At 38.1% G+C, this 13,913-nt stretch overlaps 1 protein-coding gene across 1 annotated transcript; it reads right to left on the reverse strand.

The window, feature by feature from the left end:
• Positions 1-556: 556 nt before the first annotated feature.
• On the reverse strand, positions 557-10,877 carry LOC139971225 (uncharacterized). The gene is made up of 5 exons (XM_071977503.1): positions 10,719-10,877; positions 9,201-9,343; positions 8,397-8,565; positions 3,070-7,462; positions 557-2,156 (listed from the first exon to the last, which is right to left on the reverse strand). Exons 1-5 carry the CDS (start codon positions 10,734-10,736, stop codon positions 1,315-1,317), a joined length of 5,565 nt encoding a protein of 1,854 aa, XP_071833604.1. The 5' UTR covers positions 10,737-10,877; the 3' UTR covers positions 557-1,314.
• Positions 10,878-13,913: the final 3,036 nt, after the last annotated feature.

The following is a 13,913-nucleotide window of genomic DNA, read 5'->3' on the forward strand; positions in this document are numbered from 1 at the left end:
TGTGCTGACCCCTAGGGCCCTATGTTGACATCTTCATGACGTATGCTCAAATTCGCGCGGAAAATAGTAGGCGTGGCCCCATGAAGTTGTCTTGTAAACAAAAAGTTTTGGCCAATGAAACAGCGTTACCGAAGGAGTTTCTTGAAGGGGGAACTATTAAAACTCATTATTTAAGAAGCCACTTTGACGTATATTTTGATTTATATTTTCATACAGGATTCCATGAATTCACTGAAAACCAACGTTTGAAAAAGTTTATGAGTTTTGTGAAAATAACCAGTGGCACAAGTTTTAGAGGAGGGGTGGGGGGGGGGGGGTTGGGGGCTTTCATGGGAATGGATATTGAATCAACAATTTTGGCATGACATGGCCTTGTTCCATAGAAAGGGCTTTGGGTTGCCTTTAACAAACTGATCCTGTTCCTTTTTCAATGAGGTAAGCAATTAAACCTTTTTGACAGGCCAGACATGATCTGGTACTCAATGCAAAGTACACCACCAGTTGATAAACTGCTCTGTAGTTGTATGGAAAATCACAAGGGCTACAAATGTTAAGGCAAACTTTTCACTTGAAGAAGCTGGTTATGTTCATCAACATATTGTATTTCCCACCTGTTTCACTGAAATTACTAGTGATGAAATCGGGTACCTGTGAACCAGGGGGACCGACCGAACAAATTACTACCCAGTCCACAACTTTACTTCGTAAACATCCTTCTCAATTTTCGATTGCATTTTCATTCAAATTAATGAAAGGGAGGGAAAAATTCATATGTATTCTTCCGTAATTTCATCCTTTTAGTGATATCCCCCCTGAAAATAACTATTTCAATGGTATATAAAAAAAAATTAAAAATCCATGAAGTATTTCTTCACATCCCAAAAGTAGTATATAGTTACAGAATATCTTCATTAGTTGATTAAACTCTTCAGCCTTGATTCCAATATCCAAACTAGCTAGGCTCAGTAGATCTGCTATAAAAGTGTGTTAGGTGAAATACCTCTTTATGATATGATCCCATAAATGCAATCACCTGCTTTAAACCATGCCTTAATTACTCAATGTTCCTACAATGATCAAACATAGAGAAACACTCTCACCTATACATTGGTTATGGAAAGTGTCTATAGACCAAATAAAATTGTAATACAATAATTTAGATTTTTAAATATACTTCAATTTTAATTCTTTGATTGCTCATAAGTTTTATATTTCAAATTTCAATGTATCATTATTATATATTAAATTGTGATTTTAATAGTTTCTTTGCTTCTTTGATAATGTAAATTCAAATTTTCAAAAGTTTCGAAAGTTTTAAGACCTTGAGAGCTTTTCAAAGAATGCTACTTTAAGTTTAGTCAGCAATCCACCTCTGCCTCTCTTGCTCTTTTTCTGAGTGTTAGTGTTAAATTTAGCAGACTTCTTTGAGCTTGACATGGTTTCAAACATCTTAATACGGTTTCTAATATTAAACTTTTTCTTTGGACTATCATTGTAAGACTGAATTGATTCAGGTTGAAGCGGGACAGCTGTTGCATTTCTTATTTCTTCAAAATGGAGGATGGTTTCCTTGGTATCACCATGCTCTGGTATCTTTTCATTACTTTCTTTGGCTGCAGAAATCAAGGATTGATTCAGTTTAGGTTGAAGTTGTTCTTTGCTCACTTTGTTGATCTCTTTAAAATGAAGGATGGTCTCCTTGGTATCACCATGCTCTGGTATCTTTTTGTTATTTGATTTGGCTGCAGGAATCAAGAAATATTGATTCAGTTCAGGTTGAAGTTGAACTTTGCTCACTTTGTTGATCTCTTCAAAATGGAGGATGGCCTTTTGAACATCCCTATCCTGTTGCATCTGCTCATTATCCAGATTGGCTGCAGGAATCAAAGCTGAAGATTTCTCTTCAACTGCAAATTTTTCAAAGAGGTGAACTGCTGAAGACACTGATACATCTTGGGTGAATGCTGAGATGGTCGGTTGCTTGATGAATGATGTCGAGGAGGTATTGTTGAAGAAGCTGATTTTCTCTGATATGTTCTGACGAGACGGGTCTTCATATCCACTGGAGACACTGGAGATGCTGAATGTATCATCTAGTGATGAGATGGAGCCTTCGCACCCCAGGGCGGAGTCCTCAGACAAGACTTCATTTTCATCTGGCGGGGAAAAAATACTATTCTGACATTCAGTCATATCTTAACTGTTGGATAGTTTATTATATTTTTTATAATTTTTAATATATAATTTATTAATATTTTGAAGCAATTTAGATTTTATTGATTTTTTATGATTATTGGGTCAGTGATTTTACCAAACCATAACTCAAAACATGGTAAGAATTGATCAGGCTTTAAAAGACAGTTGACAAGGTTGTTCCATCATATGAACATTAATTATTGAGTGAATAATGGTTGTTGTTTTTTAGTCCAGATCATTTTTAACATAACACAAAGATTACATGCAAAAGAGAAAGGTAAAATTGTTAAATTATTATACCTTCTCTTCTTATTACCTGATGGGAGCTTAGTATCCATATAGTATCATATATTTATAATGGTACTAATTCAATCTTAGTTCAGTTCATATTATAGCTGCCTTGCATGTTTGCATTTATGCTGCACCTTGTCAAGCTTGCATAGAATTTTCCAATGTGATATCAAGTAAATCCTTCTCTTAAGTGGTATGTAATGTTCCTTTAAGATCATTTGTTTATCCATGCTATTACAATTACTGTGGGTATCTTTACTCTCAACCCTGACATAGAAATGGTTAATAAGGACTGCATGCAAACTGAGGATTGACTAGCTAATAGTTATTAAGTACATAGGATTTGCATTCATCAGGTCACTGGATTTGAATCTTACTATAGCCAACAATATCCTTGCATCTTTAAAAATTTGTGAATCATTTCTGTGTCAATTTTCTCTTCATTATTTCTTCTCTGCAGCATAGACCATGTCTACTGATTAAGCTATTCTTTATGATATTTCATGAGATTAGGTACATTACTTCAAAATGGATATTAAACCACATCACTAAATATTGGAAGGAGTATAAAATATTACTGACCTGAAGGTGTTTCCTCAAACTTTAAATCCCATGTTAAGGGGTATTGTTCCATGGGCCCTGGTGATATGACATCTGCTTGCTGTAACTCATCCAGTCCATCACTGGTGCAAGCCACAAATCCTGATCCAGTATCATCTGTTGTATGGTCAATGACGTTGACGTTTTCACAGCTACTTTCTTCGGAGAAAGTCTCTCTTATATCACTTACAGATGTCTCAACTGTAGGTCCTTGCACATTGGTGGATAATATGCTTGGAATCAACATGTCAGTTAGAGCTGAGGATTCCTCTTTGTTGTCTTCCTCTGAATCAAGGTTTGATGCGGTTAATTCAGACATTCTTGGGGTAACAGAAATTTCAACTGTAGCATCTTGTACCGTTGGAGGTGTTTCCTCTTGTTGTGAAATGTTACGAACATGTTCTATGCTGTTGTTTGGAGGAGACGTTGGTTCCATGTAGTCTACGAGTGCCAGTCCCGATTCTCTCAACTCAGCCAATGGATCATAAGGCCAAGCAAGTTCATCAAGACCTCGATCCAGTGACATCTCCTGGAACATTCCATCAGCCATCATCATCAAAGCTGAGAGGTTATTCTTTCCTGCTACCTTGGGAAGGGATCTCTTCAGACTCTGACGGACTGAGTACATCAAGTCTGTGTCCAGATGGACAGGTTTCTCAATCTTTACTCTAGGCTCTGGTTTCCTCGCTCGAAGTTCTGCCTTCGTCTTGTGTAAATTAACAAGAGCTTCCAGGTATCGGTCACTGATGAACTGTCGTCTCATGCCTTTAGCAATGCAAGATTCCAAGAGCTCTTCCTTCAGTGTTTTGTTGCATGAAGTGTCATTAGAAGATGAAGAGCTGTTGTGCATTCCATCCTCTGAACACTGATCACGTTTATACACAGAGGCATTGTTAGCAGCATCTGGGCACCATTCCGGATCAGTTTCAGGGGTGACTTCTTCATCAGATGGTGTTGATCTTACTTCTCCCACAATTCTTTGTGCCAAATCAGCTGGTTTAACATCTGTTGTCTTGAAAGGAACAGAGTAATTCAGATTATGTACAGATTTCTCACTTGAGAGATCCGCACAACTTTCTGAATCAACCTCATCCATAACAGTGTCCTTACTTGCTGTTTTCTTGTCATCTGAAAGCTGGTTAAATGAGTCAGCAGAAAGAGAAGAGCTGTTGTCCATCCCATCTTCTGAAAGCTGATCAAGATTATACACAGATGCATTGTTAGCAGCATCTGGGCACCATTCCAGATCAGTTTCAGGGGTGACTTCTTCATCTGATGGTGTTGGATTTACTTCTCCCACACTTCCTCCTTGCTTGAAATAAGCTGGCTTAACATCTGTTGTCTTGAAAGGAATAGAGTAATTCAGATTATGTACAGATTTCTCACTTGAGAGATCCAAACACCTTTCTGAAGCAATCTCGTCCACAATAGTGTCCTTACTTGCTGTTTTCTTGTCATCTGAAAGCTGGTAAGATGTGCCAGCAAATAGAGAAGAGCTGTTGTCCATCCCATCTTCTGAAGTCTGATCAAGATTATACACAGATGCATCGTTAGCAGCATCTGGGCACCATTTCAGATCAGTTTCAGGGGTGACTTCTTCATCTGATAGTGTTAGACTTACTTTTTCCACACTTCTTCCTTCTACCACATCAGCTGGTTTAACATCTATTGTTATGAGAGGAACAGAGTCATTCAAATTATGTACAGATTCCTCACTTGAGAGATCTGAACACCTTTCTGAAGCAATCTCATCCACAATAGTGTCCATACTTGCTGTTTTCTTGTCATCTGAAAGCTGGTAAGATGTGTCAGCAAAAGGAGAAGAGCTGTTGTCCATCCCATCTTCTGAGAGCTGATCAAGGTTATACCCAGATGCATTTTTAGCAGCATCTGGGCACCATTCCTGATCAGTTTCAGGGGTGACATCTTCATCTGAAGGTGTTGGTCTTACTTCTCCCACAATTCCTCTTTGCTCCAAATCAGCTGGTTTAACATCTGTTGTCTTGAGAGGAACAGAGTCTTCCAGATTATGTACAGATTTCTCACTTGTGAGATCTGAACAACTTTCTGAAGCAGTCTCCTCCACAACAGTGTCCATACTTGCTGTTTTCTTGTCATCTAAAAGCTGGTAAGATGTGTCAGCAAAAGGAGAAGAGCTGTCATCCATCCCATCTTTTGAAAGCTGATCAAGGTTATACCCAGATGAGGTATTAGTAGCCCCTTGGTACCTTTCCAGATCATCAGAAGATTTGACAATTCCCTCATCCTGCATGTTCAAACCAAGATTAAGGACAGGCGTTTCACCCACGCAAGTTTTGGCCAACTGACAATGCGAACGTGGAGACTTCAGCTGACCTCCATTCTCATGCGCTGTTGGGTTTTCTTGTGGGAATCTATCAATTACAGGCTTAGATTCTCCAATGATTGAGGAAGGCATGTGAGTATGTTTGTTATCTTCTTTGGAAATGTTCACGTTCTCAGTCCCTGAAGGAGTTGATGTATTGACCATAGGCAGTTGTGACTCCGCAGATTTAGTCACAAGTTGGCTTCTGACATTAGACGTTGGTTCCATGTAATCTACGAGGGCCAGTCCCGATTCTCTCAACTCAGCCAATGGATCATAAGGCCAAGCAAGTTCATCAAGACCTCGATCCAGTGACATCTCCTGGAACATTCCATCAGCCATCATCATCAAAGCTGAGAGGTTATTCTTTCCTGCTACCTTGGGAAGGGATCTCTTCAGACTCTGACGGACTGAGTACATCAAGTCAGTGTCCAGATGGACAGGTTTCTCAATCCTTACTCTAGGCTCTGGTTTCCTTGCTTGAAGTTCTGCCTTCGTCTTGTGTAAATTAACAAGAGCGTCCAGGTATCGGTCACTGATGAACTGTCGTCTCATGCCTTTAGCAATGCAAGATTCCAAGAGCTCTTCCTTCAGTGTTTTGTTGCATGAAGTGTCATCAGAAGATGAAGAGCTATTGTCCATTCCATCTTCTGAAAGCTGATCAAGATTATACCCAGATGCATTGTAAGCAGCATTTGGGCACCGTTCCAGATCAGTGTCAGGGGTGACTTCTTCATCTGATAGTGTTGGACTTACTTCTTCCACAATTCTTTGTGCCAAATCAGCTGGTTTAACATCTATTGTCTTGAAAGGAACAGAGTCGTCCAAATTATGTACAGATTCCTCACTTGAGAGATCCCAACACCTCTCTGAAGCAATTTTGTCCACAACAGTGTCCATCCCATCTTCTGGCAGCTGATCAAGGTTATACACAGATGCATTGTTAGCAGCATCTGGGCACCATTCCAGATCAGTTCCAGGGGTGACTTCTTCATCAGATGGTGTTGATCTTACTTCTCCCACACTTCCTACTTCTACCACATCAGCTGGTTTAACATCTGTTGTCTTGAGAGGAACAGAGTCATCCAGATTATGTACAGATTTCTCACTTGAGAGATCTGAACACCTTTCTGAAGCAATCTCGTCCACAGCAGTGTCCTTACTTGCTGTTTTCTTGTCATCTGACAGCTGGTTAGATGAGTCAATAGAAAGAGAAGAGCTGTTGTCCATCCCATCTTCTAAAGGCTGATCAAGATTATACACAGATGCATTGTTAGCAGCATCTGGACACCATTCCTGATCAGTTTCAGGGGTGACTTCTTCATCAGATGGTGTTGGACTTACTTCTCCCACAATTCTTTCTTGTTCCAAATCAGCTAGTTTAACATCTGGTGTCCTTGGAGGAACAGAGTCATTCAAAGTATGTACAGATTTCTCACTTGAGAGATCTGAACACCTTTCTGAATCAGTCTCATCCATAACAGTGTCCATACTTGCTGTTTTCTTGTCATCTGAATGCTGACTAAATGTTTCAGCCAAAGGAGAAGAGCTGTTGTCCATCCCATCTTCTGAAGGCTGATCAAGATTACACCCAGATGTGGTATTAGCAGTATCTGGGCATCTTTCCTGATCAGAAGATTTGACAGGTCCCTGCATGTACGAACCAAGATTAAGGACAGGCATTTCATCCATCTTAGTTTTGGCCGTCTGACCATGTGAATATGGAGACTTCAGTTTCATTCGGTATCTTGCAAATGGGTTTGCAAACTTAGCAAGATCTTCTTCTTCTTCTGAATCTGAGTCCTCATTTTTGTAGGCCATATACCTAAATATTTTCTTCATCTTCACCTCAGTAAATTCCGTTCCCTTTCTATTACTACCTGATGATTCCTTTTGAGCTTGCTTTTTGCTCTCCTTAATAGATGCCAACAGCTCCTTGTAGACATTTGTGTTCCTTCTCTGAGAAACTGGGGCAACATTGCGTCCACTGACATGACGATCGTTTTGTTCGATAACGTCCTTGAATGTAGTCTGTTGGCAAAGCAAAAGTACCAATAAGTGGCATATTCATATTTTCTTCCCCTTCATAACTTCTACACATCACAACTGATAAGGATAAGGCAACTTTTAAATGATGAAGATATTGTATCTGTATCTTTTCAAAGTTTGCCAACAAATCACAGACTTTGATAAGTTGTTCATATGGCATGTCAATTTAACTTATTATTTACCTTTTTGTTTTGCCTATACAGTAACACAATTGTCATCAGAATTAACCAAGAATATGCTAGAAAGCCAAATAGTGGTCACTCATTTTTCTGTCACTTTCAACACATTGGTACTCTTTTGAATGGTCTAATAGATACCCCCACCCCCGCCCCAGTCCCGCTCAATGCCAGGAATAATTTTTTTTAAAACAGTACTTATAGGCAGTACCTTTTCAGCAAACTATAATTTCAGACCATAAACTTACTACATAAGAAAAAATATGGCATACTAGGAAATATAGCAAAAAGTGTCCTTAAGAGTCCTACAACCTAAAAATAGGGTCATGTGCACAAACTTAGCTTGAGTTAACAAGAATTTTCCGCCTGATTCTGGGAAAAATCAATGCAAATAGTAAATTGGACACTTAAATTGTAAAGTAGCTTGTCATATATTTTCACATCTCATCATGTCATCAGTTAACTCTTGAAGGGCTTTGTGACACAAAATGAAATGAGGTTCATTAGAGTTAACTTTACAAGACATTTCTGTCTGATCCTGGGAGAAATGAATGCAAATGGTTAAAACAGACATTAAGATTGTAAAGTCCTGCGTCACATATTTTCACATTCCATAATTTCATCAAATAACTCTTGTAGACGTTTGAGACAAATATAATGAGATTGACACCTTTTGCTGATTACTTCCTACTAGCAATAAATAAAAGTTTTGTCCAAGGCTCAGCTTGCAGATTACTTACCATTGCAGGAGAGGATTTCTCCCCATCAGCTGGTGGGCTCAGCTTTTCTGACTTGACCACAACTTTCCGTTGACCAGTTGGTTGAGATGCGGATGTTACAGCAGTGAGATTTGTAGCAACTGCACTGCTAATGCCATCTGGTACTGTAAACCCATGCCTAGACATGACTCTGTCCATAGAAAGAAATTATCAAATGAACAATTATTAGTCATTAATTCTAATCAACTATTCTAACATTTATTGCTAGGCAAGTATTCTTCATTTGAGTTTCAAAAAGGGCATGATCATGAAATAGGTCTTACAATATCATCCCTGGAGAATCCTGGATAATAGTATAATCTGCAAATCATTGAAATAGTGTTGTGTTTTTTTTTTTTTGGGGGGGGGGGGTAATTGCATTGCTAAAAAGAATGGTTCGGTTAACTAATTGATTTTACTGTATATTTCAATGCAATATACATAAATGTTAGTGTAATTCAGAAAGCCTGAATAATCTGATTTATGTACAATGAAGAAGAAAGGTATTATTAGAACAACACAACAGTGCTACATCATGACCATATCCATTAAAGTAATTAAATGGCTCCAAATATGCTGAAAATGTCATATAACAGTCAGCCATGTTCAGACTACAACATGTACCTAGCTCATTTAGCATGGGGGAGTCAGAATTAATTCAGACTGTAGTTTTGGATCAAATTTAAACAAGCTTAATTAGCATGTTAAAAACTTGGGGACAATGCTGATGAGAATGTACTTTTATTTTAAATTTCTAGAGCAATATGTGAATACAAAACCACTTACTTCTTCATGCACTCATCCAAGAGAGCCCTCAACTCGCTCCTAACATCTTCCCGACTTCGACCTCTCAGAGAACGGGTCTTCACCAGCATCATTAGGTTTTGAAACCTTGGATCTGCCACGGACTCCTTCATAAATTCACTGATCTATTATGGACAATGAAACCATGAATTGTTAAAAATGACATCATTGAAGATTACCATTGATTACAGTAAGAGTAGACAGTCCCTCTATCATCCCCACAAAGAACTTACTTTCTACCCACTTCACTCTCTTCTGATTACAGGGTATAAATCTGTGCAATTGTGCATCAGCTTGGCAGATTTCTATAGCAACTTTGGCATGCAAAAGTGTACCAAAAATGTATTTAATTCTTGGAAATAGGAATTTTTTTTAAAAGAAACCACACACAACCACTCCTAGTGGCAATAGAATGCCTTGCAAAATTGAAGTTCATCAAAACACCATGCAATTGTTACAGAATTAACAGTATTTTAGTTATTAATATTCTTTTTTATTTTATTGGCATGTTTTTTTTTTTTGGGGGGGGGGGGGGTTAATGAGGTCGGCAGAGAAGGATCAGATTGACTTAAAAGACTGTTGGGTATGAGTCTAAGTTAAAGGCTCAAATCAACTTTGCATCAAATGGTACCTACAAGAAAATGGTACCAGATTTAACTTAGAATATATGTCTTAAAGATCAGAATGATTGAAAGACTGTTCTTATTGACAATTGCCTTTCTGGTCTCATTATATATTTCCACAAAAACTCTCAATTTTGAGTAAAATATTACTTTGATGTACGTGGTAGGGCATATATCAGTACCACATAAATTAAGTCAAGCCTGTCACTACCTAGCCTACACTTGCTATCCTTAGCCTGCTACCCCCCCCCCCAGCCTCCCCTGCACACACAAAAGCCACTCTCCACTGCTTCCCATCTATTTTAAAATCATGGCACTAAGTGTAAACATTTCAACCATGCACACAAAAGTCAAATTTATTTATTTGAAAGGCATAAATCCATGCAAATATGTAATATTCTAAAAAATGTAATATCCCAAAAATGTAAAACATGTGCAAAAATGTAATAAGCATATTTGGAATGAAACAAGGGTAAAGTAGGCCTAAAGTTTGTCTCAGTGACATGGTTCTTTTCTTATAAGATCTGGACATTAATTAGTATTTTAAAGGAATATTCACATAAATATATTCTATCAGAGTTCAGACTTTACCAGTAGCATGGGCCATTGACAATGTACCATGTTGTTACATTTTCAGGCCTATAGGCCTAATGCACAAACTGTCTTAATATTTAGGTCTAGCGTATCATTGGGGACGCACTTGAAGTTACAAAGGCGCGCTATATATGAGCACGGATCGCGAGTAACTTAGCCTAACGTTGGGTATATATATACGAGACCTAGCCTAGGTTAGAATCTGAAGATGAGGCTAGCGTGCGCGTCAATTAATTAATCGCAACGAAAAATGGCACACTAAACTAAACACATATAAACTTACCATCATATCATCATCCATATTGCGTTTCTGATAATGCTATCGATGTTCTAAAACTTCACTTACAGACAATAGCTACGTAATCGCCAAAAGAAGTGACTCTCCCGAGACTTGATGAGCTGTTGCTATGTTAGTGTTAGCTTACAATGTACGTACGTACAGTTACCCTAACTACGTGTTGAAATGTATCAATGTTTATGCGGCCGATAACCTAACCGATGACATAGTAACTAAGCTGTACCATTGCAGAAATAGGGAAACAAGTTTTACAATTTTTATGAACGTTTAGGCCTTCCGCTTACAAGTTTCACTAAATATACTATAAATACAAATATAATATCACAAATAATGTGTACTGATTAAATATGAGAAGAACTACCGAAATTTTCTAGCAAATTTCATAAAACTCTGTTTTTTACTCAGCGAATATTACCGTATTGGATAATCAATTCGTTCATCAATCGGAGATGACATAGTGCGCATGCGTGACAGACCGGTTGGAATCACACATATTTATTTCTCTGTGGTTGTTACCACCTATCGGTACCGCCAAAGAACTATAGACAGTTCTTTTGCCTATCACACACACACACACACTAAAACCTATATACAAACGCCAAGGCTATGATAAAATGTATCGTTTTGTCGGGGTACGCTTTCTGTTTAAACGGCAAAAAAACTGAAGATTCTCGTTTTCACACTGCCTATCATCTTGAAAAAATCGTCTTAATTTTGAAAATACAGTTTTGTCAAGATGCACTAACCATATAACTAAACGTCAAAATTCTGAGAATTACTGTTTGGCATACCGTCTTTACAATGTGCACGTCACTGAAAATCTGAATTTATTGTTTGTTTTATTGTTCTTTATCAAGTGGTCACCAAGTTTTGTGGACCATCCTATCACGTTATATTCTTATTAAGACTTGATTTAATAAAAGCAAAACAAAAACACAATTGGGTAGGCTATCTTTCATTATATTTCAGAGGTCTTTATCAAAGAAAAATATGAATCCCCGGAAAGTTGCCAAACAAACATAGTAAACATGATGGTGTTGGATTAGAATATTTATTTCCAACTCTATGGTAACCATGCATAATATGCGGCGGGGTTAATGATTTCTCCAAACGGGGATAGGGGCGGGAGATGTGAGAAGTATCGGTATAGATACTTTACTACCACCGCGAAATAGAGGTGCATAAGAAAACAGAAAACAAAGGTATATCGAAGAAACACGTAAATAATATTAGACAAACAGCTCAAATTTAAAGAGAAATGTTGGTCATAGGGTACCAGGTTCTAATGTCCCTCTTTATTTTTAGTTTAATAAGTAGCAATAAAGGCAGGGGAATTAAAACAAAATATAGGGAGGGGGTAAGCCCAGTATACCTTCCAGTATCACATAATATGATCAGTGAATTTACGACCAATAAGTAACGAAATTATTGTATAAATTTACTGGCAGAAATACTGGCGTTTTTTGTCTTTTTTTTTCAACCATCAAGAATTGGCAGGTAGGCCTATGCCGTAGATACAAAAAATTCCCGAACTAATTATCTCTTTTTCTGCCGTCGCAAGGAAGAGATATACTCACCTGTCGAGCAATACTCGAGCGACCTCTGAGTCGCTCGGCGGCGACTTCTTCACTTCGCTCCATCTTTCTGCTTGACTCCCTATGTAAATACGGGTGGCTTCATACCTTCTCTTCTTAGTTCTCATCCATTTTCTCTTTTCTGGTGAAGTTATAGGTTTCTCAAACACTTGTATTTTCCTTTTGAGCTCTTCTCTATAAGTTCGCTTCCATGATATAGAGTTACTTTTCTCTGCCGGCGTCGTAAGCAACCCATGACATCATTACGTAAGGCGTACTACATCACTATGCTTGGTTGTTGTGAATGAATCTATTTTAATGAATGTCTCAAAAATAAACATCTTAACTATTTACTGATTGATTGAATTCAAACTAGTGGATTTAGGGGACCTGCATGCGATTAATTTACAGAAGGAATTCGTCGGAAGACACTCTACTCATTATCTGCAAAAAGTCTTTAATTACTCGCCAATAAACGCTCTTGGCAGGGAAAAAATTTGGCTAATATCTAAGTTTACTGTATTGTGATTGATACAAGTAAAAAAAAACTCGATGGACATGTCAAAAGGCTGGGAATTAAAACCGTGACAAAACGCAAAAAGCTGCATTAATTTTTCACTTTGTTTTACGATCAAGTGTTGAGCTAACTTAGTCAAGTCTAAATTACTTGGTCAAGTATAAAGACTTGGTCAAGTCTAAATATTTTCTGTAAGGGAGATGGGTTTTGCAAATGCTGAATATAAAATATTGTAAGCTCTTAACTTGACCTGATTGGTTACAGTGTCAACATTGGTAACAGTGTCGACACTGTTAACATTCTACCGATATGAAAAGAAACAAAGCAAGGGCGTAGGAACCGGGGGGGGCTGGGGGGCGCCAGCCCCCCCAGTGAAAAATGTGGAGGGGCGGAAGTATCATTCCGCCCCCCCCCGCTTCGCCAGTCAGAAAACCCCTTTTTCATTTCCAAATGAGAAAAAAAACCTCATTTGGAGCACCAAATTGCATCTAAGGCCAGGTGAAAATACAAAATTAAGTTTACAAAATGGAGTGGGTGTTGAAGTGTGCTATATTGCACCAAATCGCATCTGAGGCCACCTGGAAATGCAAAAAAATTCCAAAGGGGAGGGGGACACCCCCTCCCCTTAGACCTCTCCCCAGGTCGGCCATCAGTCTTCAGCCCCCCCACTCCAAAGAACCTTCCTACGCCACTGAAACAAAGAAAAAGAAAAGTCCTGGATCAGCCCCCGAAGACAATACTAACGATAAATTCTGACTGCAAAGTTATGATTACATGAGTATTTTATTTACATACATTCTACACTTGAAATACATATAACATAGTGCCCTTACACATTCCTGTTATGTTTTCTGCTTTGTGATATATTGCTACTATAATCTACAATGTACAAAAATATACAACTTTCTTTAACACTTTGCAAATCAATTGATAACAACATCAAGTAATTGATTGCAAACAGTTTACCAACAAAAAAAAAATTTACAGAAATTTTTGATTTATGATATGTGATCTGTATAAAAATCTCTGAATCAAAGTCACACGTAAAAGCACAGCGCTCAGAAGCATACAAAACATTCTGTGTGATTT

This window comes from Apostichopus japonicus, chromosome 8 (assembly GCF_037975245.1).
Source record: "Apostichopus japonicus isolate 1M-3 chromosome 8, ASM3797524v1, whole genome shotgun sequence".
Lineage (NCBI taxonomy): Eukaryota > Metazoa > Echinodermata > Holothuroidea > Aspidochirotida > Stichopodidae > Apostichopus > Apostichopus japonicus.